The sequence below is a fragment of the Mobula birostris genome, chromosome 22, assembly GCF_030028105.1.
Source record: "Mobula birostris isolate sMobBir1 chromosome 22, sMobBir1.hap1, whole genome shotgun sequence".
Lineage (NCBI taxonomy): Eukaryota > Metazoa > Chordata > Chondrichthyes > Myliobatiformes > Myliobatidae > Mobula > Mobula birostris.
Window position 1 is genome coordinate 27,338,994 of NC_092391.1, and position 23,256 is coordinate 27,362,249.

The window sequence follows — 23,256 nt, forward strand, 5'->3', positions numbered from 1 at the left end:
GATATAAGCCTAATCGGTCCAACCTTTCATCAAAAGACAATCTGCTCATTCAAAGTTCAAAGTACAGTACATTTATTATCAAAGTATGCATAAATTATACAACCGTGAGATTTGTCTCAAAACAAGAAACCTGAAAGAACCCATTTAAAAAAGGCCAGCAAACACCCGATGCGCAGAGAGGGAGGGGAAAAAACAAATTGTGCAAACAATAAAAGCAAGCAAAAGCACTTGGAATGAAAGTGAGTCCATAGACACAAAGCCTGGAGCAGATCGAACAGGCCAACAGCTTCAGCCTCAGTTCATCGCTTTCATTCAAGGTACTGGTGTAGAGAATCTCTGAATTGCTTCCTTCCTTAAATAAGGAGACCCATACTCCTCCTTTAAAGAGTATTAATACTCCAGTACTCCATAAATGGTCTAGCTGAGGCAAAACCTCGTTGTATTTGCATTCAGTTCCTCAAGCAACACACATTCTGTTAGTTTCCCTCAATACTAACCTCTTGTGAATCACCATTATGTAATAAGCTTTTTAAAAAATCTCACTGTAGGTACTAAACACCTGAGAGCAATGCAATTATATTTTGTTGGGAGTGATGGTTAAGTTGATCTCATCTCAGAATCAAAATCAGGTTTATTATCACCGGCATGTGATGTGAAATTTGTTAATTTAGCAGTAGCAGTTCAATATAATCTAGCAGAGAGAGAAAAAAAATAAACAAATAATAAATAAACAAATAAATCAATTACATATATTGAATAGATTATTAAAAATGTGCAAACACAGAAATACTATATGTTAAAAAAGTGAGATAGTGTCCAAAGTTTCAAAGTCCATTCAGGAATTGGACGGCAGAGGGGAAGAAGCTGCTCCTGAATCACTGAGTGTGTGCCTTCAGACTCTGTACCTCCTACCTGATGGTAACAGTGGGAAAAGGGCATGCCCTGGGTGCTGGAGGTCCTTAATAATGGACACTGCCTTTCTGAGACACCGCTCCCTAAAGATATCCTGGGAACTTTGTATGCTAGTGCCCAAGATGGAGCTGACTAGATTTACAACCTTCTGCAGCTTCTTTCGGTCCTGTGCAGTAGCCCCTCCATACCAGACAGTGATGCAGCCTGTCAGAATGCTCTCCACAGTACATCTATAGAAGGTTTACTTTTTCATTCTGTGTAAAAATTGTGAAATTACAGACAAAAATCACTTCTCATTTTTTCTATAATCTAGTAATTAGCTAATTGTTCTGACATCACATAGAAATGTTGTAAAATCATACAGTACTGTACAAAAGTCTTATATATAGAGAGAGAGCTAGGGTGTCTAAGATTTTTGCATAGTACCATAGTAATTTTATGTATTGTACTATACTACTGCTGCAAAAAATAAACAAATTTCAATGACGTGCAAGTGATGATAAACCCGATTCTGATGTGCGTCTCTATTGTAGATTGAGAGTGGGAAGGGGGCAGGGAGAAGGGAATCACGGTTGGGAAAAGGGGAAGGGAGAGGGGAGGGAGCAGAAAGCACCAGAGAGACATTCTGTAATGATCAATAAGCCAATTGTTTGAAATTGAATGATCTTGCCTGGTGTCTCAGGGCTGAGTGTGTCTGTACCCACACCACCCCAGGCCCCTGGCACTCACTCTGTCATTTGCCCCTCAACCCTCCTGTGGCGCTCCACCCTTGTTATTCCCAACATGCTTTGCTCCTGCCAGATTTATGAACTCGCTGTCCATTCCACATTGACAAATACAAAGACCTGTGCAAAGGTCTTAGGCACCCTAACTATATATATGTGTCAAGCAAGGGGTCCATTAAAAGCACTGTTCAATTAGTTCTCTTTGCTTACCCTTTCCCTCTATCCCTAGAGGTTGTGGTTTCCTGCTTCTCTGGGGGTGGGTTGTTAGATTATTTACAACTCCCATTCCACGCCCCCCCACCCCTGGGCTGGAAAGGCTATTATAATCTTGTAAAACCCAACTGGTTTGCCAATGCACCTTCAGAAAAGGAATCAGTAACCTTTCCCTGTTTTGGCCTGCATAATCCTGACATTAGCAATAGGCTGACTCTTAACTTCCCTCCAAAATGTCCTAGGAAGCTAATTGTTTGCCTGAAAGGAGATTTGGATTAACGGCATACATCTTGACTTACGTTGGAGATCAGCCATGATTTTACACAAAGATTGAACAGGATTGTGAGATCCAATGCCTCCTCTTCATTCTCTTATTTTACATGTTCTCAATCTATGCTTATTAAACCCTCTGTTAGGAGAAATTCTTTCTCCTTATCTACCCACTTTTAAATCTTAATTTTGTTAATAATCTTCACTTAACCTTCCCTACTCTAAGGAAAAGAGCCCAGTTGAGTCTCTCATTGACATCCACAAAGAGCATAATGGCTGTTGAAAGGGTCTGTCTAACATCTATGGGTTAGAGAGCATGAGAAGACTGGGCATGTGTAATATTCTGGCATTTTTCATCATTCCTATTTTAATACTGAAGAATGGGTCAAAGCCTACCCCTGTTTCAGTGACTAATAGCCTCATGAAGAATAAGGAGAGTCTAATGTAATCTTGGATCAGTAATTGTGGCACTGTATGTTTATCCTGGCTGCATTTCGCTCTCTTAAGTGAATATCTGGCAGAATGTTTGCAGAACAGCTTTTCAGGGCTTAGAACAATGTATGACTCGATATTTAAACCAGGTTCAATGTATGAAGACAGACGCATCCTGAAACAAAAGTGAAGAAATATACAGGTTATTGACAAGTTGAGCAGTGTTAAAGACAACTGTGATCTAGGGCTTTATAAATAGATGCCTTGGGTGAGAATGCATAAGTATCCTAAACTTTTTTAGATCATTGCAGTATTGTAGGCATTCCCACTTGGCTGGATAATGCAATAGGAAAGTGGTGAGGTCAGTTATGACAAAGTCTGTAGGCAGGTCAAGAAAATTGATAAGGGAAATAGATAAATTTGCTTAGGATGTAATTTCTCAATTTGTTAAGGGCATTTCAATGCTGTGGCAGGTGTGGATAGCTTAAAGGAGATTTTATAGGAAACCAGGATTAATTTATGTTAAGTAACATGTTCAACAGTGAAGGTGGACATGTATTAGTTCAGCTCAGAGAAGTCAAGGATGTTTTCCATTTTCCATGAAGTGTCCTCAATTTAAGTTAACACAAGACCAGAAAGTTAGGGTTTTATAGTACAATTTTAAAACTGAATGGGAGTGGTTGGTTACAATTAAGGAGAATATACCAGAAAGTCAAGGTAAGAGGTTTGGCTGATACATCTGCACTCTTGTCCATAAACTTTGGATGCCTTACTCTCAAGTAGCTGGCCAAGTTGTGTTGTTTTTCGAACTATTTATGGAATCAGTGTCTGCCACCTTTCGATATGTACAGTTACAATCACGAAGACTATCTAAGTGAAAGAAATGAGCTCATTTACCCTTTCGATTTTAAATCTGTGATACCTGATGGTGACCTCACCAGAGTGAATGGTTATTAATGAGGAGAGTATGTTAATGCAAGTGGATCTGAGGGAGCGAGTTGTTAACTCATGAGAACTTTAATGTTATGTTCTACAAATAGCTGACTAAATGCCTATCTTAGTGTTGTTCCTGAGCTGCAGCTGCGTTAGAGCTGTTTGTTTGTGTAATCTCCTGGTGCAAATATTTCAGATTCTGCCTGATACAGTCTCAGTTTAGTGCTGTGCCTGTGCAATGCCAAGAAATGATTTTAAAGTATATATTGTGCACCATGATCTCTTTGAATGGCAGAATAGTAGCCCAGAGGACCTGAAAGTCCTGTTGCTATGTACCTGATAATGAAGTGGTGTCTCCTAGGAATTAATTGAAAACAAGAGAGGAACCTGTTTCATTGAGCTTACAACACAGTTGACCCCCAATCTGACAGTCTCTGCAATTCAATGCTGATAATAAAGAACATTTAAAAAAATTAATTCATAAGTACAGTGTGATGCAAGCAAAACTACAAATAACTTATATTTGTATTGTACATGGCAAAATATCTCAGGGCACTTCATAGGACTTGGTGCTGGTAAGACATGGGCGGTGGAATTCTACCAAACCTTACAGAGAGTAGAACAATGGGAGACTGGACATTGGAACAGTGAAGTCCATAAGTAACACAGGCATGATGAGATTTCAGCAGCTGATTCGTAACGCAAAGAGTAATCTGACCTGTGTTATTTTTCTCACGTCTGGGTTGGTGGTAAATCACAAACAGAAGAAATTTTGCAGATACTGTAAATCCAAAGCAACATACACAAAATGCTGGACGAGCTCAGCAGGTCAGGCAGCTTCTATGGAAATGAATAAACAGTTGACATTTCAGGCCAAGACCCCTCTTCAGGACCGAACAGGAAAGGGGAATAAACGAGGTGGAGGGAGGGGAAGGAGGATAGCTAGAAGGTGATAGGTGAAGCCAGGAGGGTAGGGAAGATAAAGGGCTGGAGAGGAAGGAATCTGTTGGGAAAGGAGAGTGGACCTTAGGAGAAAGAAAAATAGAAGGTGATAGGTAGGTAAGAAGAGATAAGAGACCAGAATAGATGAGGGGAGGGGGAGGGATTTTTCTTTATCCAGAAAGCGAAATTGATATTCATGCCATCAGGTTGGAGGCTGTCCAGACAGAATAGAAGGTGTCGCTCCTCCTCTTGGCACATGAGAAGGTCATGGACCGACATGTTAGAACGGGAATGAGAACTGGAATTAAAAAGTTTGGGCACCGGGAAGTTCGGCTTTTGGCGGTAATTTGTATCATACAAATGGAGACCTTGACAAATGACAGGAGACAATCTGGGACCTTGGAGACCACTTGAAGGACTGAAGGCTGTTGGGTGTCAGCCTAACAGATATTCAAGTATCAGCAAGTATTTTGCCATTATATACACACGGGTGTCGCAAAAGGAAAGAAAATGTGCATTTTATTGGCATATTTCATTTTATTAAAAGTCATGGAAAATAAAGTATTTTTGAAGTGTTGAAAGTGGTTCAAGCAACAGGCAATTTGCACTCAGCAAACTCCTTCAGACAGTTCTGATTTAGATGACCATATTATCAGCTTTAGCGATGTTGATCTGAGGATATACATTGTCAAGAAAACTGAGAATTCTGCTGCACTGCATCTTCCAGTACAGCCAAAAGGACTTTTTTTTTTCCAAAGTTCCCAATCAAAAGGGCAGACAATCCAACTGAAAAGTGTCAGCTCTGATATTGCAGCAATCCCTTAGTTATGTGGAAGTACATCAGCCTTGACTCTGCAGATCCTGGAAGTCAATAAAGAAACTTAATTTTGAAAATGTTTCAAATTAGTGTTGGTCTCTCGGGGAATCCCACATCTAATCCCCTGACTGTTGACGGCATGTGCCTTCAATTCTATGGCAGCTAACCTCTCCACTGGCTGCAGGGGGTACCTTCCTCTTGAGCAGATCCTCAGAGTCAGGGATGACTTATTACTACTTTGGCTTTGTGAGACCTACGCAGGATCTACTGATCCTTACACAGGTGGGCCTGGTGGTGGCCCATGAGATGAGTGAGTAGTTCATTTCCGAGGTGATCCGCTCCTTCTATTGTTTGTGTAAGGGTTTAGTGTGCTTCCATAGCACAGAATTGAAAAAGCTTGGAATAATAAGTCTGTTTTGGAAGTCTGATATCATGTATATAAACTTTATGGCTTCCCCCTTATAGATGCTGAACAGGGAGCGGTGACAGATACTGATTTGCTTGTCCTTGCAGTAAATTTGGAGGATTCTGTGAAGGAATTGCTGATGCTATTTTTTCCAGTACCTGAAATGCCTTCCCTAGGTGGCCCAAGTCTCAGAAATATTTAGAAGGGCAGGGATGAGTTTTGTGCCAAGTCTGAAGACTTGACCTTCAAATACTTATTCCTGAATTGACCAAAGGCAGGCACATTGAAGAATGTACTTTCTATAATATGTAGTGAAGTGTCTTCTTCAGCAGCACCTTCCTCATGGCTTCCAACAGCTGGGCGCAAGATATATCGGGTCAATGCCGCCCCTGTGAATTATATAAATCCCCTTGACGTGGAAATATACTCCATCTCTTCACCGACAATGATTCAAAATTCTGGAATCTCCTTCACAAATGCATTTTAGAAGTATCTTCAACACACAAACAAAAACATTAAGAGGAAGATATTGCACATGGGACTTCTCAAGAGTCAGTATGTGATGAGAAATGAATGCCAGTATCCCAACAATAAATAAATCATAAGAAAGGGGGTGTTTACAAAGTACCTGGATGATCTGGGTGTGCTGTTATAAACTTTCATTGCAACTCTAATCTTATGTCCTTTTCATTTGCTGATTTGGTATTAGTTGGTATTTTGAGGCAACTGCAGGGAGCATACAGAAGGCTGGCGCAGAACAGCAATGCAAATATTATGCTTTAGTACAGATTTAGAATATACGTGGAAAATTGCAGCACAAATAGATCACAAGCATTTACCTCCAATGATGTGAAGAAAAATCACCACCCAGGCAACACCCCAGGACATTGTTTAAATAGGTTTCATTGTCAATCAGGGCTACCACCAGCAATGCAGCTAAACATAAAATCAGCAAATAGCATGAATCAGCTGCTACTATTTCCAGCTCTAATTTGGATGCCCTATCTATTTACGTATGAGAAACTGCAGGTTTTACGATCTCCTGTTGGGACGCATCCTCATTACCCTTGCTTGAAATGGCCATCTGCAATGTTGAAGTGGGATAGAAGGCGTCCAAATGATATTGCAGGATTAGACTGAGATATTCGTAAACGGAAGGAAACAATGATCAAATTCAATTCCCAGACAAATTATGAAGCACGGAAGGATGATTTAAGCATACAATATTTATCTGCTGTTAGAATCTGTAAGTTGCAAACATGAAAGGTTAACCCCTCAAGTGAAATTCTGTTAACTGGGTGGAATTAATGGAATCTGTACTGAAGTATTAAACTTGGTCAGGCTGAATTAGATTTCATCCTGAATCTGTGGGAGGGCACTGAAGCCAACTCCAACTCCGGTATCTGAACTGTGAGCAGCTTTTGTGGCAGATATGTGTGATTGCCCTGTCTATATGACTCAGTACCTTGCCAGATGGTATCTTTATTTAGTAAAGCATTAGATCATGAATATCTTGCTCTCAAGTGAGCATGATAATTTGTACGTAATAGCAAGTTACAACTAACTGACCACAGCTGTTGGAACCACGGCTGCTCCTGCACTATATTTGTATGTTCACATGAGTTAAAGTGTGATAATTATCTCATATTCACACCTCCAATTACAGTAAAGTGGAAGTCTTCCCAGCTATGCTTGTGATTTATTCCCTACTGGATTCCAAGCCAGATGGGATAGTTAGAATGCACAAGGTAGGTGATAGATAAATTGGAATCTCCCCAGCATGCCTAGGAACAGGAATTGACGTAACACCACTGTATTGTGAACACAAATATAATGCTTATAGAGTCATAAAGTCATACTCCACCATGCTGACCGTGAAGCCCAGTGAGGTAATCCCATTTTCCCACATCTGGCCTGTAGCCCTCTAATCCTCTCCTATCCACATATTTATTTATTGGGATACAGCACGGAATGGGCTCTTTGAGCTGTGCCGCCCAGCATTCCGCTGGTTTTATCCTAGCGTAATCATGGGACAATTTACAAAGACCAACAGGCGTGTCTTTGGATCATGGGAGGAAACCATAGCACCCGAAGGAAACCCACGCAGTCACAGGGAGGACGTACAAATCCCTTACAGGCAGCAGCAGGGATTGAACCCGAGTCACTGATACTGTCCTCCGTGACCTGGATCGACACGTTGACGTGTGTGGAGGCTTGCGTGCTTCAAGAACTCAATCAGATGATGCCAACTCAGGGCCACCCATGTTGACCAGATGCCTCACGAAGATTGATTCAACCCCGGCTCCTGAATGGACCATGTCATACGAAACAACAAAACTGGTACTATAAAGCATTGTGCTAACCATTGTTGCTTTAAAATGTTGCTAATATGCCTGCCTCAACCACTAATTCTGACAGCTCATTCCAAATACATATCAGCCTTTACGTGAAGAAGCTGCTCCTGATATCCCTTTTAATTCTCTCGTCTCTGACCTTAAACCTATGCCTTCTTGTTTTTAAACAACCCCGCCCTGGGGAAAAAAGACTATGTACTTTTACCTCATCTATACCCCTTCATTACTTCTATCAGGTCACCCCCTTAATCTCCTATAATCCATGAAATAAAGACCTAAACTACACAACCTCTCCTAGTAATTCAGGCCCCCAAGTCCAGATACATCTTTTCTACTGTTTATACCATGCTTGTTCATCGGATGGCATCCCTGCAGCCCAACTGCTATCAAGTGTGCAGTGCAAATCCACCTAACAAGAGGTTCGTACATAAATATCACATTTGCTCTGCTGTAGGTAACACCAGGTATTCAACTCGAGCCTCACGAACTGACCAGTACTAGATATGGTACCCAAGGTTTGCTCAAAGTGATGTCTGACCCAAGGCACACACACCATTCTGAGCAGGAACCTGTTGAATGTAGTAGTGATTTTCATATTCTGTAATTTAGGACAAGGGACTAAATCTATCAGCTGTCTGGTACACCGCTCTGCATTGATGGGGCCTGTTTAATATCAAGTCTGTGAGGATTTAAGTTTTTTTTTTACTGGCTTCTTTTCTTTCATTACCTTTTACAGAGTAAACACTGCATTGTTCTTCTTGCTATGCAATGTACTTCGTAATTATACAACCCTGAACATCAGGGCAGAGAAAAATATTAGGCCACAATTCCCAATCCCGATTGTTGTCCAGATTACCTCTACCGAAGTATCGGTTTATCGGGAGAAATTTCCTTCCTGCAATTGAATTCATGTGGCCACATAAAGTACAGCCATTTGAATGAGGCACTGGAGATCATCCAGTATCTATTAAAATGTGCTGTAAAGGGTCCTAAGTAACAGATACTGCCGGATATATATGGCTAATGGTTAGAATCAAACAGCAAAGCTATTATTTGGTTCATTTTTCCATTGCTGGTTTTCTGCTTACGATCCCATTCTAGTTAAGTGGCTATTACAGTGTAACAACACAAACAGAAAGAAAAAAAATATTTTGCCGTCTACTGTTGTTGGCAGAATCTTCAGATGGCAATGAGGAGGCATACAGGAGTGAGATAGATCAGCTGATTGAGTGGTGTTGCAACAATAAGCTTGCACTCAATGTCAGCAAGACCAAGGAACTGATTGTCGACTTCAGGGTGGAGAAGTTGAGAGATCACACCAATCCTCATTGAAAGGTCAGCGGTAGAAAGAGCGAAAAATTTCAAGTTCATGGCCATCAGTCTTGGAGAATCTATACTACACCCAACATATTCATGCAATCTCAATGAAGACAAACCAGTGGTTATACTTCATTAGGAGTTTGAGGAGATTTAGTATGTCACCAAAGACTCTAGCAAGTTTCTTCAGATGTACTGTGGAAAGCATTCTGTCTGGTTGCATCCCCAGTTGGTATGGAGGTATTAATACACAGGATCGTAAAAGGCTGGAAACTCAGCCAGCTCCCTCATGGGCATAAGCCTCCCCACCATCGACGCCATCTTCCAAAGGTGATGCCTAAAGAAGATGGCATCTACCATTAAAAACCCGTACCACCTGGGACATGTCTTCTTTTCACTATCATCAGGGAGAAGGTACAGGAGCCTGAAGACCCTCACTCAATGGTTTAGGAACAGCTTCTTCCCTTCTGCTATCAGATTTCCGAATGCATCACAAACCCATGAACACTACTTCGCTGATTCTTTTGAAGAACTCACTTGAAACACCAAACAGGAGATATTCTCATGTATGTCAACAGAGAGAAAGACTAGAGAGTGGGGACAGACAGAAAAGGATAAGGGGAAGGGACTAGAAAAAGGAGGAAGACAGTGGGAGAGATTGGAGTAGAGTGTCGGGGTGATAGATTGTAACGTATGGGGTTATGGGATTTTGTTGGTGGAGAAGAGAAGAAAGACATAGAACAAAAGTGATTCAATTATCTACAACCTTGTGCACCCAGCAGAAGAGTTGAGAAATAATAACCGACATCACAAGTATCACAAGACTGTGCTATTTATTAGATAATTGCCAAGAAAATGTGGAACTGTATAATTTAAATATTTCACATAATTTGTTAAAAACTATGTGCACAATATACCCCTCAGGCAAAAACGGAGGAGAAATTTCAACATCACAAGAAAATTTCACAAAACAGAAAAAATATTTGGCAACACATACATCAAAAATGGAAAAAATGGATTAAAAACACAAAAGTGAAATGATTTTATTACTTCTTTGGATCACTAATGAATAATGCTACAGAGTATGTGGTTTCATTTAGAAGGGTTTCATTACTGGACAAATATTTTAGAAGTCATTCCTGGGTGATCCAGTGACATGAGCTAGAATCCCACCAAGCTGGCTAGAGAACTTAAATTCAGTTAGTTAAGTCAGGTGAAATTCCATACCCATCCAAACCACATTTTCCATTGAGCTACCTGGCATTACCACCATCCTAAACAGGATAAATTCAAAACTGCAAACTATCTCATGCAGCCTTGCTACTAACTTTGATCGACAAGTTGAAAAGGCGAAAAGCCAAATGAAAAGGCCCTGCGAACATATAGTATACATGCTAATGTTTTAATACTTGATGGTGAGGAACATCTCCCACAAGTCCACAACTTTATCTCTGACATCTGAGAAGAGAAGGAAGTGTCAGTGAATCTCAGAATGACTGAGTTTCCACAAGCAAGGATACAAATCCAATTCTCTTAACTATTTAGGGATCTCCAAGATACTCTTTCCAGTGACACACTAACTCCTCAAGTCTAAGAGAAGTGAAGAGAACAGCACCAACCACAAAACATGGGGCTTTCTACCTCACTCAAACCTTTGAATACATTGATTGTGTGGGACCGTGGAGCATCCTCGTTACATTTGGATGCCGGTGCAAATTTCTCTGAGTTACATTTGCTTCATGACGGTTTGCCTAACCAATGCATTAATACATTCACAAGAGGCCCATCTCACTACAGATCAGTATCAGACAAGGTTGCATAATCACTCCGGCACTCTTTCATCTTCTTGCTGTAATACTTTGCTATGCCTCCAACAAGCTGCCCATTAGAGTGAAGTTCATCTGCAGAACCACTGGGAAAACTGTTCAATCTACTTCACCTCACTTCACACCCAAGTTAAGACCAAACCCAGTATCAGCTGCTGCATGCTTACATTGCTTATGCATTCAGATGTCAGGTTCCAAGTTGTTGTTGATTCTCTAAATGAAGAGCTCCAGTTTCACCGAGACAGCCAAAGAATTTAAATTCAATTAACATGAAGTCTCTTCAACATGAGCTCATGCTCCATTGTGTTATGTGGCACGACCACTACCCTCAAAAGAATCGATTTAGAACAGGTCCAGTGGCTCTGTGCTGGGCATGCAAGAAGGGAAAGGGCAATCAAACTGCTACACAATATCCATACCAGAAAGATCATGCGAATTTGTGCATGGGAAAGACATCACAGCTCTGGAGACTTTGAAAACATGCCAAAATTGGGAATGCTATTCAATAGAACTATCAAACTTGACTCCATCCCTCAAAGAATCATACTCTTCAATACCATCCCTTTCTTATTGGCTCAACATACCCATCATGACTAATACAAAAAAATAAGAGTGCTTCTCAGAGACTTCAACATTGTCAATGGTGGGCAAGGCAATCTATGCTGAACATCACCTCCTATCCTGCCTTGCCTGATGAATTAGTGCTCCACCATAATAAAAATTACTACAAAGAACAAGGCATAAAATGCAGCCAGATGGGTGGATAGCAAGGAGGGGAAAAGGGTCTTTATTTTCCACCTTCAAGAGTAGCTTGAGTGTACCATTTTTCACCTAGCTGGCTAAATCCAGGACATGACTGTGAGTGGTTCAGCAGAAGATGAAGAAGAAAAATCAACATGATTTTGACCTCACATTGCTATGATGTAGGATACAATCACTGTTTTCTGTTAGAGAGATTCTAAATAAAACTGATATTTCAAAACTGGGTATGTCTAAGGTGCTCTGAGACACAATTAATAGTAGAACTGTATTTCACCACAATATTCAAAATCATGACCCAGCACTTCCTCATTACCGTTGAGGTACGGTACACAATTCAATGAAGATTGCAGAAGAGCATGCATGGATCATTAAGCATTCTTAAAGATGATATCACATCATCACATTCTCAAGGGTAATTTGGAATAGATAATAAACGCTGGTCTTTGCAGCAACATTCATTACTTATGTGTAATCACTTGTTATTAAATCTGATATTTAGACGCAGATGAAATCTGTGGACAGAATATTCCACGTAAGACAATACACTGATGTTGCTGGTAAACCTTTTCCTAATTTCTTCAAAATTGGTCCCATCACCATTAACTGCCCTGTAAGCCACAACACTTCATTCCAGTAAAAAGGCCATCAAAATGAATTTAGATTAGTGACGGTTTCCCCAGGAGTTGCTACATTCCTGCAATTTTCTATTCTGCACTCGTTGTTAAATGTTAACAGAAAATGATAGTACTATTTTATTTTGGAAAGAAGGATTAGCATTTATAAGCACAGAAACAAAATACTGGAGGGACTCAGCAGGTCAGCATTTATAAAGTTAGTTCCACAATCATTGTCCACAGCAGTTTAGACACTTTAGAGAATTTTCACTGGAAAGCACTTCCCAATACTCTGATGTGACAAGGTGCTTTTCAGTGCAACATCATTATTGTGTTTTGCTGAAATCATCCTGACAAAGCTGCTGCAATGTGTTATCCAGAAGAAGGGCCAGGTAACTCATTTATAAATCCCATTTCTCACTGGGATTTTGCTGAATTAAATACACCAGGCTTTACATAAATAAAGAGCCAAGAAATTTAAAACAGGCCCTAATTAAAATAAGTCATTCTGTATTCTTGGAGTATAAAGTCTGTACAAATGTCATATTTCAATAGATTCCTTTGCATGATTATCTATGTGAGTTCTGAGCTGGAATTTGACATTCTTTGCATTTATATATAAATCCGTACATATCTGATTCACTTCTCCCCTTTTAGTAGGGTACCCTTTCCCAAGGTACTTTTCTACAGCTTCTCCTTACAGAATCCAATCCCAGTTGATAGAGTGTTGACAGAGTATTTGCCATGGAGAGATCATGACCATCTGACCTCATAGCAGAATTAGGCCATTTGGCCCATCGAATCTGCTCCACCATTCAGTCATGGCTGATTTGTTACCCCTCTCAACCCATTCATGACCGAGCTCACACTTCTACCCTCAGATGATCCTGGGATGAGTGCCGCTTGACAGTAATGGGGAAAAAGTATACTCGATGACACTGCTCCCCTGACCCTGACACAAACTACAGTTCCCCCTCTTTTCCGGAGATCAGCTGTGAATAGCTTTCTTTTAAACAATTCTTCCTGCTGCATACTAGAAAACTGACTTCTTAGAAATATAGCACGGCAACAGGCTTTTCAGCCAATGAGCCCGCGAGGCACAATTATACCCATGTGACCAATTAACCTACTAACCTGTACGTCTTGGAATGTGGGAGGAAACCAGAGCACCCGGAGGAAACCCACCTGGTAACAGGGAGAATGTACAAACTGCTTACAGGCAGCAGTGGGAATTGAATCCATGTCACTGACATTGTAGTAGCGTTATGCTGACCACTATTGTGCCTAATCTCATTTGGTATTGAAAGCTAAGCATGCTCAGGCCTGATTGATACTTGGATGAGAGACTGTTTGGGAATAGCAGGTGCCGTAGGCTTGCCTATTGCCATACTAGCCTGAAAATTTCTAGAGGTCAAATTTCCTCATGAAGACCATGAGTTTGGGAAAGTAAGTTCCTGACGTCAGTCATTTGCTAATTATCTCCCTGATTTATGATCATTCATTGATAATTTACATCCAAGGGCAAATCCTATTCCAACCTGCAAGGATAATAACAAAAAGTAATTATTACCTACACCTTCAACTACTGGCCGAGGGTGAAAGCTATCCTACTGATGGCCAATTAAACTCCAGAGATCAAGTAGGTGTTGAAAACTGGCAGTTCTGGTCCATAATCTCCTTGCTTCAAGAGGAATATTTAAATAATCTAATACAGTGGGGTTTAGGAGCTGCTAGTTATGAGGCTGATGATAAGGCCTACAGCCAGGAAAAGAGAGCCATCCTTTTTCTGCATCTGGTAGTACTGTTCCCAACTAGATAGCAATTTGATTTTCCAGTGTCAGCATCCTGAACCTCAATCAACGAATGCAAAATTATAGTCCCTTAGCAGGGTCTGTTCCTCAGCAATTTCACCTCACTTCCTGGCATCCCAAGTCACCTGCTACCACTACCTGTATTAACAATTAAACAGTTTTTGTGCAGCTTCTTAACAGAAATAAAAATACAATTTGAATGCAATAAAAAAGGGATCAGGTACCTTCTGCAGGTTTGTGTGCAAGTTAGTTACTGTACACATTTTCTGTTTGAAGTACTTTCCCTCTGTCAATTCAAAAACAATTTCTATTGTAGCTCTCCATCCCAGATCAATCTTTACTCTTATTGACTTTCAATCTTCAGAGTAGCTCATCCAACTGACGTTCATTTACACGTCAACACAATTTGTACTATTCAAACTTAGGAGCTATCAGAGACAATCCCCTGTGTTGTTCCCTGAATGTATTCATCAGGAACAGAGCCTGGATCTGGACCTTCTGATTCGTTCAGAAGTGCTGAGAGTGATCACCATAACTACGGCTTTGACCTTGAAAACAATAATTAGAACTGGGGCTATTTTTCCAGATTCTGGGATGATGTGCTATGGGTATTATCTATGGACAGGAAGAAAGACTGTGCTGCACTGACCCTGAGAAATGCAAATACAAATCAATTTAAGATGAGAAATGGTGAGCCCTCCACTACCACAGAAACAAATGGCAACTACATTTCATAGCAGGGGCCTCAGCCATGGCAAGAAATGCTTTGAAACTATACAGCCCAACTTTTAATCATCCCATTTATTTGGAAAAGACAGGAATGGACATTTTAAAAATGTATTTTCTTTGCCCTAAATCAAATGCTTATCTAGGATAGCCTTTCATCACATCAGCCAAAAATTGTCTTAAGCCACTTGCCAACATTCCACCATCTACAATGGAACTTAATGGTTATCTTAAATAATTAAGAGAAAATCTACTGTACAATGTTATACTTACACATCAGTATACTGTCCCTTCTGTCCTGAACTACTAGTCTCCATCCTATCACCATTGTCTGATTGATCATTTGCTTTGTCATAAAAGGGTTGAGGACTTTTCTCCTCAAAACCCACTCCTGTTCGTCTCCTGTCGCTTTGCTCCTCATTCTTAGCTTCCAACAAAGACAGGTTCAGCGACTGCCATTGAGCAGTTCCACCATTTTCTTTACCTGAGTGCTGACTGCTGGCCTTCTCTTCAGCAGTTCCCTCACCACTCACTGCTCCTTTGGCAGTCTCTGACTCTGTACTCTGCACGCTCTGACCTATCCTGCTGGTTTCCTTGTGGGTTGAAGGTATGGAATGTGCAGCAAATGGTACACTGGTGCTCGCTCCTCTATTTTCACATGAATGTGATCTCACAAAGTTGAAACATTCAGGTCTAGCGTCTTGATTTGACCTCATTCCACTCTGATAATTGTGGTCATTCTGCTCCCGCCAGGTAACACAAGGCGGGCCCTTCATCTGACTGGAGTGAACATCAGGACTTACTGATGGCATCAGAGATCCTGAAGGCCTGCTTGGGTATCCACCCTCCTCAGGTTTAGTTCTATCTCTGCCTGTCCAACCCAGGTGTGAATATGCTTTACCTGCAGTATGAGGGCTCTGTTCTGTACTGCACCCTACATGTGACTGGCTTTCCATGGAATATTTAGCTCTACTGCTAGCATCTTTCTCCCCGTCTTTTGGCGCAGTGTCACTGAGAGGTTCAGTGAAGATGACACTGCATGATTTCAAATTGCTTACAGTTCCCTCTAAAGACATTGCTTGAACTGCTTTTGGTTGAGGCTGTCTCACACCCTGCTCTCTGAGATCAATATATTGTCCACTTTGCTCTTGAACCAAGGGTGGAATTGCTTTGAAACCCGCAGCTGCCTGTTTCTCCTGCACGTTCTGGGCGAGGCAGTTTCCTAAGGGATCATCCATCTGCAGGACAGTACCGTGCAAGTCACAATTGCTGTTACTGCTCTCTTTCCCTTGACAGTCTGTGGTACCAACTTGCAAAATCCCCTGCTCAAGTGCAGTTTCAGTTTGAAGCACAGTTGACAATTCTCTGACAACCAGTCTGTGTTCAGTCTGGTGTTCTGCACTGTGAACAACACAAGCGTCCCGAAGCAAACCTGGCCCGTGAATGCGAGTCTTGCTTTCAGCAGCAGCAGCACTTTCCGTACCTCCAAATGAACACCCAGCTGTGACTGCCTCTTCCTCATGATGCAGTTCCTTCATACCAACGCTGCAAGACCCCTCAGTCTGCTGAGAAATGGAAGATATATCTCCACCATGGCCTGGCACTTTTAACGGTCTGCTTCCTTTGCCTCGCTCTGTAAAATCTTGCACTTCACCCTGGTCTTTCAAGCTTTCCTCTGCTACACTATTCCCTCTGGCTTTTTCTGCTAGGAATCTCAGGATTTCTTGCTCAATGCCATCATCACTATCTCCGGAACTGCTGTCTCTGGTCATGGTTTTTTGAGTTACCGGTTCAACCATGGTGGATGGCATTGTAGATAACAAGACCATTACGGGCCTTCCCATTCTAACCATATTACCATTTCCTTCGCCTTCTGATGTCTCCCCAGCTCTTTTGTTATTTTTACTTTTAAAGTCTAAATAACTTCTACAGACTGTCCTGCTAGATTTTGACAAACAGCTCTTCAGGGGGGCGTGGCTCAATGCAAGGCCTTCACCAGCGGCTTTGGGAGTTTCATTCCCAATACCGGTGTTTTGCTCAGAGAAGGTGAGCACCTCTGCCCCTGTAAACCGTACTCGCTTCCTGCACCGGTTCTTGGAGTCCCTTGCTCTTCTCCCCACTCTTTTTCTGGTTTTCAGAAGATCCTTTGTAGCAGTATCCAGATCTTCGTCACTGTCCAGTGAGCTACTTTTGTCATCCGTCTGCCAAGCATCGTGGACTGGCTTATGACAGGACTGTATGCTGGTAGTCCAACTGGGGGATAACTTGTCCTGATTTCTATTGATTGCCCCGCTGTCCCAGACATTGCCTACCTCCAAAGTATCTTGCTCCAACAGATCATCTTTAAGTTTAATCTTGGAGGGGGCAGAGTCAGGGTCAATCCTGGAAACAGGTGCTTCATTGGCCTCTGGCTGGTTTTCTCTCAACTTTTCTCTTCCAGTTTTATGACCAACACTGTCATTAGACTTCAGACTTTCTTTCCGTAATAAGGGCATCTGAGATGAAGACACAGGAGAGAAGAAGTTCAGACTATCTTTTTCCTTCAGATCTGAGGGGAAGACTTTGACTGACTCGCTCACAGCTTCCACTTTATTTGACTTCTGATTGCTTTGGCTCAGCTTCAGAGCCAAGTAATTTTGAATTTCTTTTTCAATGCTGTCACTACTATCCACAGAACTGTCTTCACTGTCAGAAGATGTGATTTGCTGGGAGTTAACAGTGGCATATTTGCTGGTCATCTTCCCACAGGCCACATGCTCTTCCCTGTCCAACATCGTTGTTCCTGTCATGCCATCCATACTGACCACCAGAGGGCCGTCCTGCTTTCGAAAAAATTCTGATGGGGCCTCCGTTCCTTTCAAACTTAACTCAGAGACTATGTGTTTCCTTTCCTTTTGCTTTACAAAGTCATCACTCAACTGATTATTGGAGACTGTATCCAAAAGGCTGTGTGGACACTGTGCCTTTGACTCCACAGACTTGGGTATACATTGCTTCCGCTTCTTGCTCAGAGTTGCTCGTGCCGTTTCCTTCCCCTCGTCCTTGGGTGCATGACGAGCATCCAAAGAGGATTCAGAGTTCATGGAACAGAGAGGCTTGTGAGGTAACAGTCCAAGAGCAAAGGGAAGATCCTTGATTTTCTTCTGTTCTAACTGGTAACGTTGGATGGCTTCCTCAATCCCATCATCGCTACTGGAGTCAGATAGCTCTGCTCCTGTGGTTATGGAATTAGGCTTTGGGACAGAGAATTCAGTCTTCATGTTCAACTGGATGTTACTGCTTTTGCAGAGATCCTTAAAGCTAGGTATTGCTGTTGGCTTCTCATTGGCCAGCTTCTTATGGCCCTTGGGATTCCTTTCACTGGTCTTCCCAGATTTGCCAGCTTCACCTACTTTGGTGGATTTGGTGCCAGGAACCTGAGTGTTGGGATTTGTCACCAATGGTTTGACAACACGTGCTTGGCTCCCTGTGCTGGGCTTGATGTACCTCTTCCTGCTTTTCAGTCCTACCTTCACCAGATTTTCCTTCTGTGCTGGCCCTCCCTCCGATGCTAATTTGTCACTGGGATTGCTGGTTTCTTTATCCCGCTTGTCCTGTAAGAACCTTTCAATCTCAGCTTGTATGCTCAGTTCAAAAGAGTCGTTGCTGCTGATGCTGGAAGGTGAAGAACATCTGGAACCTGCAGTAGCCTTTGGGTGGGCAGGAAGAGGGTCAACATTGACAAGCTCAGTGGGAACCACCTTTTCTTCAAGTGAGATTCTATTACTGACATTTGGAGCAGCGTCTTTGATAGGTGGATGTATTACAGGAGGAACTTCAGCATCATGTATGACGTTCGACATTGAGCAACTTTCTTCTGTCTTCTTCTTCAAGTATTCCTGAATAGCCTTTTCTATATCTCGGTCAACAGACTCATCGCTGTCTGTATCCAGTTCACAATGACCCAAATTCGACTCCTCTGTGCCAAGTGCACAGGTTGGATACCCGGTCTTCAGATCCTCTACGGCGGCCCCTTTTAGAAGCTTGATGGCGCTGTTGTCTAACGCGCCCTCACTCCGCCATTTTGTGACTAGATTTGTTTGAGCATTACTACTGGCGTCATTGTTCACAGCATGAGATGAGTTATGGGGCTGCAGGTTTTCCACAATCATTTGTACACTTACGTTGACAGTACTTCCAACAGCAGCTAACTTGTCCTTTACAGAGGAAAAACCCACAGGAAGGCTGTAGCTCTGGGAAGCTCCAAAGGACTGCCAATCTGTCTGTATTGCAGAGGCAGGTGTCAAATTCATTAAGAACATTATAGCAGGAGAATGACACTCTGGACATATTGCTGCTCCCCTCACATCCTGCGAAAACAATGTAGAACAAAAACAATCAAAACGGCTGCAAAATAAACAGCTTAACAATACTCATACTGATGCTTTACAAGAGTCAGTCAACTCAGAGAAACTTTCTTTTTATCTGTTTTTGCCATTTAGTTAAGAGGTGGCAAACAAAAAGCCTGGTTCAATTTTATCAATGTTGCTTGAGGAATAGACATTGTTCAGGACAATAGAGACAACTCTTTGGCTCTTCTTCAAGATAAAATCTGATGGATCTCCCACAGATGACTTTAGGCAGATGTTTTATTATCTCTGACAGTGCAACTCTCCCTCAGTTTTGGCCCTTCAATAGTGCAGCAGACTTTCAGTATTACACCTTCAAAGGTACACTCCTCCCTCAGTACTGAGATAACCTTCAATCGCTTTGTAAAAACTCACTCAATCATGCTATACTAACTCAAGAAATCTGGAGATGAGAAAAAAATTCTATTGAAAGTCATGGAGAATTAGAAATGACATTGTAAATCACGATGGCAGGATAACACTAACTAATTCCCTTTAACTAACTCACCAACTTAGCAATAGTGCCACTTGACTCACAACTTCCACACCGGCAACCCAGTCACCTAATTCTATCCTAACCCATTCAGCCAGCTCTGCTGTGGCTGCTCATCTACACTGCTTTCACTTTTAATCACTTTTGCATTCAAATCCCTTCAATACTTACACCTTACTGTTGCTGTAGCATTGCCTGCCCATTCCCTCCAATTTTAGTTTTAGATTAGATTAGATTCAACTTTATTGTCATTGTGCCAAGTACAGATACAAAGCCAATGAAATGCAGTTAGCATCTGACCAGAAATGCAGTGTTAGTTACAAAATAACTACAAATAAAAAGTAAGTGCTACAGCACACAAATATAAGAGTACTGAGACAGTACAATATGGTTGCAATACTGTTTAGCACTATGATGTGAAGTTCAGCAGGGTCACAGCCTCAGGGAAGAAGCTCTTCCTGTGCCTGCTGGTGCAGGAGCGGAGGCTCCTGTAGCTCCTACCGGATGGGAGGAGAGTAAAAAGTCCATGGTTAGGGTGAGATGCATCCTTGATAATGCTTTTCGCCCTGCCCAGGCAACGTTTATGGTATATGTTCTCAATGGTGGGCAATTGGGTGCCGATAATCTGCTGGGCAGTTTTCACCACATGCTGGAGTGCTTTGTGGTCCGATACAGGACAATTGCAAAACCACACTGAGATGCAGTTGGTGAGTATGCTCTCAATGGTACAGCGGTAAAAGTCCATCAGTATCCTGGGACAGAGGTGCGCTTTCTTGATGCTCCACAGGAAATAAAGGCGCTGTTGCGCCTTTTTGATCAGGATGGAGGAGTTCAGGGACTAGGTGAGATCCTCAGAAATGTGGACACCAAGGAATTTGAAGCTTGGTACACGCTCCACTACAGCTCCTTTGATGTAGATAGGGACATGAGTGTGTTTCCTCCTCCTTTAACTGTTCCTTAAAAACTCTTACCTGTCTGTATATGTCCTGAGCCAGTGCTAAATTCTTTATTTCATATAACTCTTGAGCTGGGAAACTTTATGATGGTAGATTCTAGCTGCTATTGTAAATAAAACTATTAAGTTTGCATCACTCATCTCACAGAATCATTTTCAAGTGTAGTTAAACAGGATTTTGCTTCTGACCCAATTGCTAAAAATGCCATTTTATATGGGCGGGGGGGGGGGGGGGGGAAGCAACAGATACAAGTTTATTTTAAAAATACTAACACTCAAGTTTTCTCTACCTCTTACAAGATTGCAGCTTGTGAATGGGTTGACCCATTTCTGAAGCCGATGCCGATTTAAAATACATTGCAAATACGCTCAGAGCCAAGTTTACTCGGTTTATACAGAATAGATATGGGCCATTCGGCCCCACAGATCCTTTACTGACCAAAATGTCACATCCAAACTAGGCATGCAACCTAAATCTTCCCAATCCATGTACCTGTCCAACTGCATCTTATTGTACTTGTTACAGCCACTTCCTCGAGCATCTCATTCCAGATACCCCTTGTGTAAAAAAAGTTGTCCCTCATGATCCTATAAAATCTTAACCCATGCCCTCTAGTCCTTTATTCCCCAACTGTGCAGAAATGCCTGAATTCAGGAATGCACATTTAGAGGTTCACAGAGCAGGGAAATGAGGTTGAACCTCTACAGCTAATTGTGAAGCATTGGATGCTTTGATAGTTCAGATTCAAGACTGTTTAATGTTATTATCTATACACAAGAAGAAAATAATTGTTACTCCAGATATGATGCAGTACAGAGAAAAACACAAAAGATAAAGAGCACACAATAAATATAAAAACATAAGATAGCTTATATACATAGATTGATTGTCCATAAAGAGACAGAAGCTATACATAAGGTGACTGACAGGAAATAATATAGTGTTGGAATTAGTGGGTGGAAGCGTTGATCAGCCTTACTGGGGAAAGTACTGTAACTGTTGGTGGTTCTGGCGTGTACGCCATGGAACTGGGGCAAAGAGTCCATGAGCAGGGTGTGTGGGATCCTCCATGACGTTATTGGTTCTTTTCCAGCACCTTTCTGTATACATGTCCTTGACGGCTGGTTAATACGAGGGAACTGCCTTTACCTACGATTTGAGGCTGTAACAGGATTCTGTTTGCCCACGTTGAGGGGCATTTGCTATGCCATCCCCCACTTGGGTGCCCAGTTGTTCTGAGCGTGCAAGCGATGGTGATTGGCAGCCAGGCAACGGCCGGTCACGCCTCGGAGCTCTTTGGACCCAGGCTGGCCCGACAGTGCACTGAGTCTGTGACGAGGGGCAGCACCACTACCTCACTCGACCCCCCCAACCCTGACCGCCCGATCCGGTCGGCAACCGGCAGAGCCGGCGTGCCCCGGCCATCCAGGCCTTCCGCTACCGCCCTGCTCTCAGCAGCGGCCCGCTAGCGACTAACCCGACCCCGAGGCCCAGGCTGCAGCCTCCGACCTGCGGCACAGTGGCAGGCCCCGAGCCCGGCCCGCGAGTGAGAGGAGGAAGGAGCCCGGGCCGGGGGTTGTAAGGGAGAGGAGGCCGTTGGGAGCAACTCTCCCCCTGCTCTCCTCAGTCAGGCCAAGTGATCACGTTTCACTCCGACATGAGGGGCAGAAGGGCGACCCCAGTCCGGCCGGATCTCTGAGTATAGTTAGGCCCGAAGCCTCGAGTCAGGAGTGCTCCCGCCGCCGGACAACGGCTTGACTCGGGCGGCGCGGAGCCCGGCTTGACTGACAGCTGCCCCGGCTCCCGGTGCTCCCACTTTCCCGTTTTCATTGGCACCTGCTCCGGCTCCCGGGTTTGATTGACAGCCCCTCCCCGCCGCTCGCCAGGTTGATTGACAGCCGGCAGAACCCCCCCCCCCACCGCCCCGAGCCCCGGGACGCGAGCCGAGCCCCCCGCCCCGCGCGCTCCAGCACTACCTGCTACACGCGGCTCCCTCGTCTCGCCGCAGCCACACCGCGCACTGCCGTCTCCACTCCCACCGGCTGCAGGCAAAGTTCAGAGCAACAGCGAGGAGGCGGGGGAAACACAAATAAATAAATATGTACGTCCGGACGGCGACCCGGCTGTGTTTGTGTGAATTCGAATCGGTAAAACAACAAAAAAAACATGAATAATAAGTAGTGGTTACTGCGTTTGCAACTTTTGTCTGAAAAGAGTTAAAAATAATACCCCTCTTCTTGAAAACAAGGGATTGGGAGGCTAGAGAGTCTTGCATTAGTAATAGGGAAGCTGTGTGAGAGAGGGTTCCTGCTTTATTCAGAGATACAGCGTTCATTCGGCTCTTGCAGCCCAGCGACCG

The 23,256-nt window shown here is 42.8% G+C and overlaps 1 protein-coding gene across 2 annotated transcripts; it reads right to left on the minus strand.

Annotated features, from left to right (window-relative positions):
* Nucleotides 1–10,135: 10,135 nt before the first annotated feature.
* ppp1r26 (protein phosphatase 1, regulatory subunit 26) lies at nucleotides 10,136–22,956 on the minus strand. 2 transcript variants are annotated; one of them, XM_072240463.1, is made up of 2 exons: nucleotides 22,874–22,956; nucleotides 10,136–19,409 (listed from the first exon to the last, which is right to left on the minus strand). In XM_072240463.1, exon 2 carries the CDS (start codon nucleotides 19,359–19,361, stop codon nucleotides 15,330–15,332), a length of 4,032 nt encoding a protein of 1,343 aa, XP_072096564.1. In that variant the 5' UTR covers nucleotides 19,362–19,409; nucleotides 22,874–22,956; the 3' UTR covers nucleotides 10,136–15,329. The 2 variants fall into 2 exon arrangements, with proteins under 2 accessions (XP_072096564.1, XP_072096563.1); XM_072240462.1 differs by lacking the exon at nucleotides 22,874–22,956 and adding an exon at nucleotides 21,877–22,629.
* Between the last annotated feature and the right edge of the window lie 300 nt (nucleotides 22,957–23,256).

What these genes read in the sequence shown, in the direction of transcription:
- ppp1r26 (XM_072240462.1), bottom strand. Translation starts at nt 21,921, where the DNA reads ATGGCGTACACGCCAGAACCACCAACAGTTACAGTACTTTCCCCA. An exon ending in CAGTTACAGTACTTTCCCCA is followed by an intron (nt 19,410 to 21,876) that starts GTAAGGCTGATC and finishes TTGTTTTCGCAG; the next exon opens with GATGTGAGGGGAGCAGCAAT.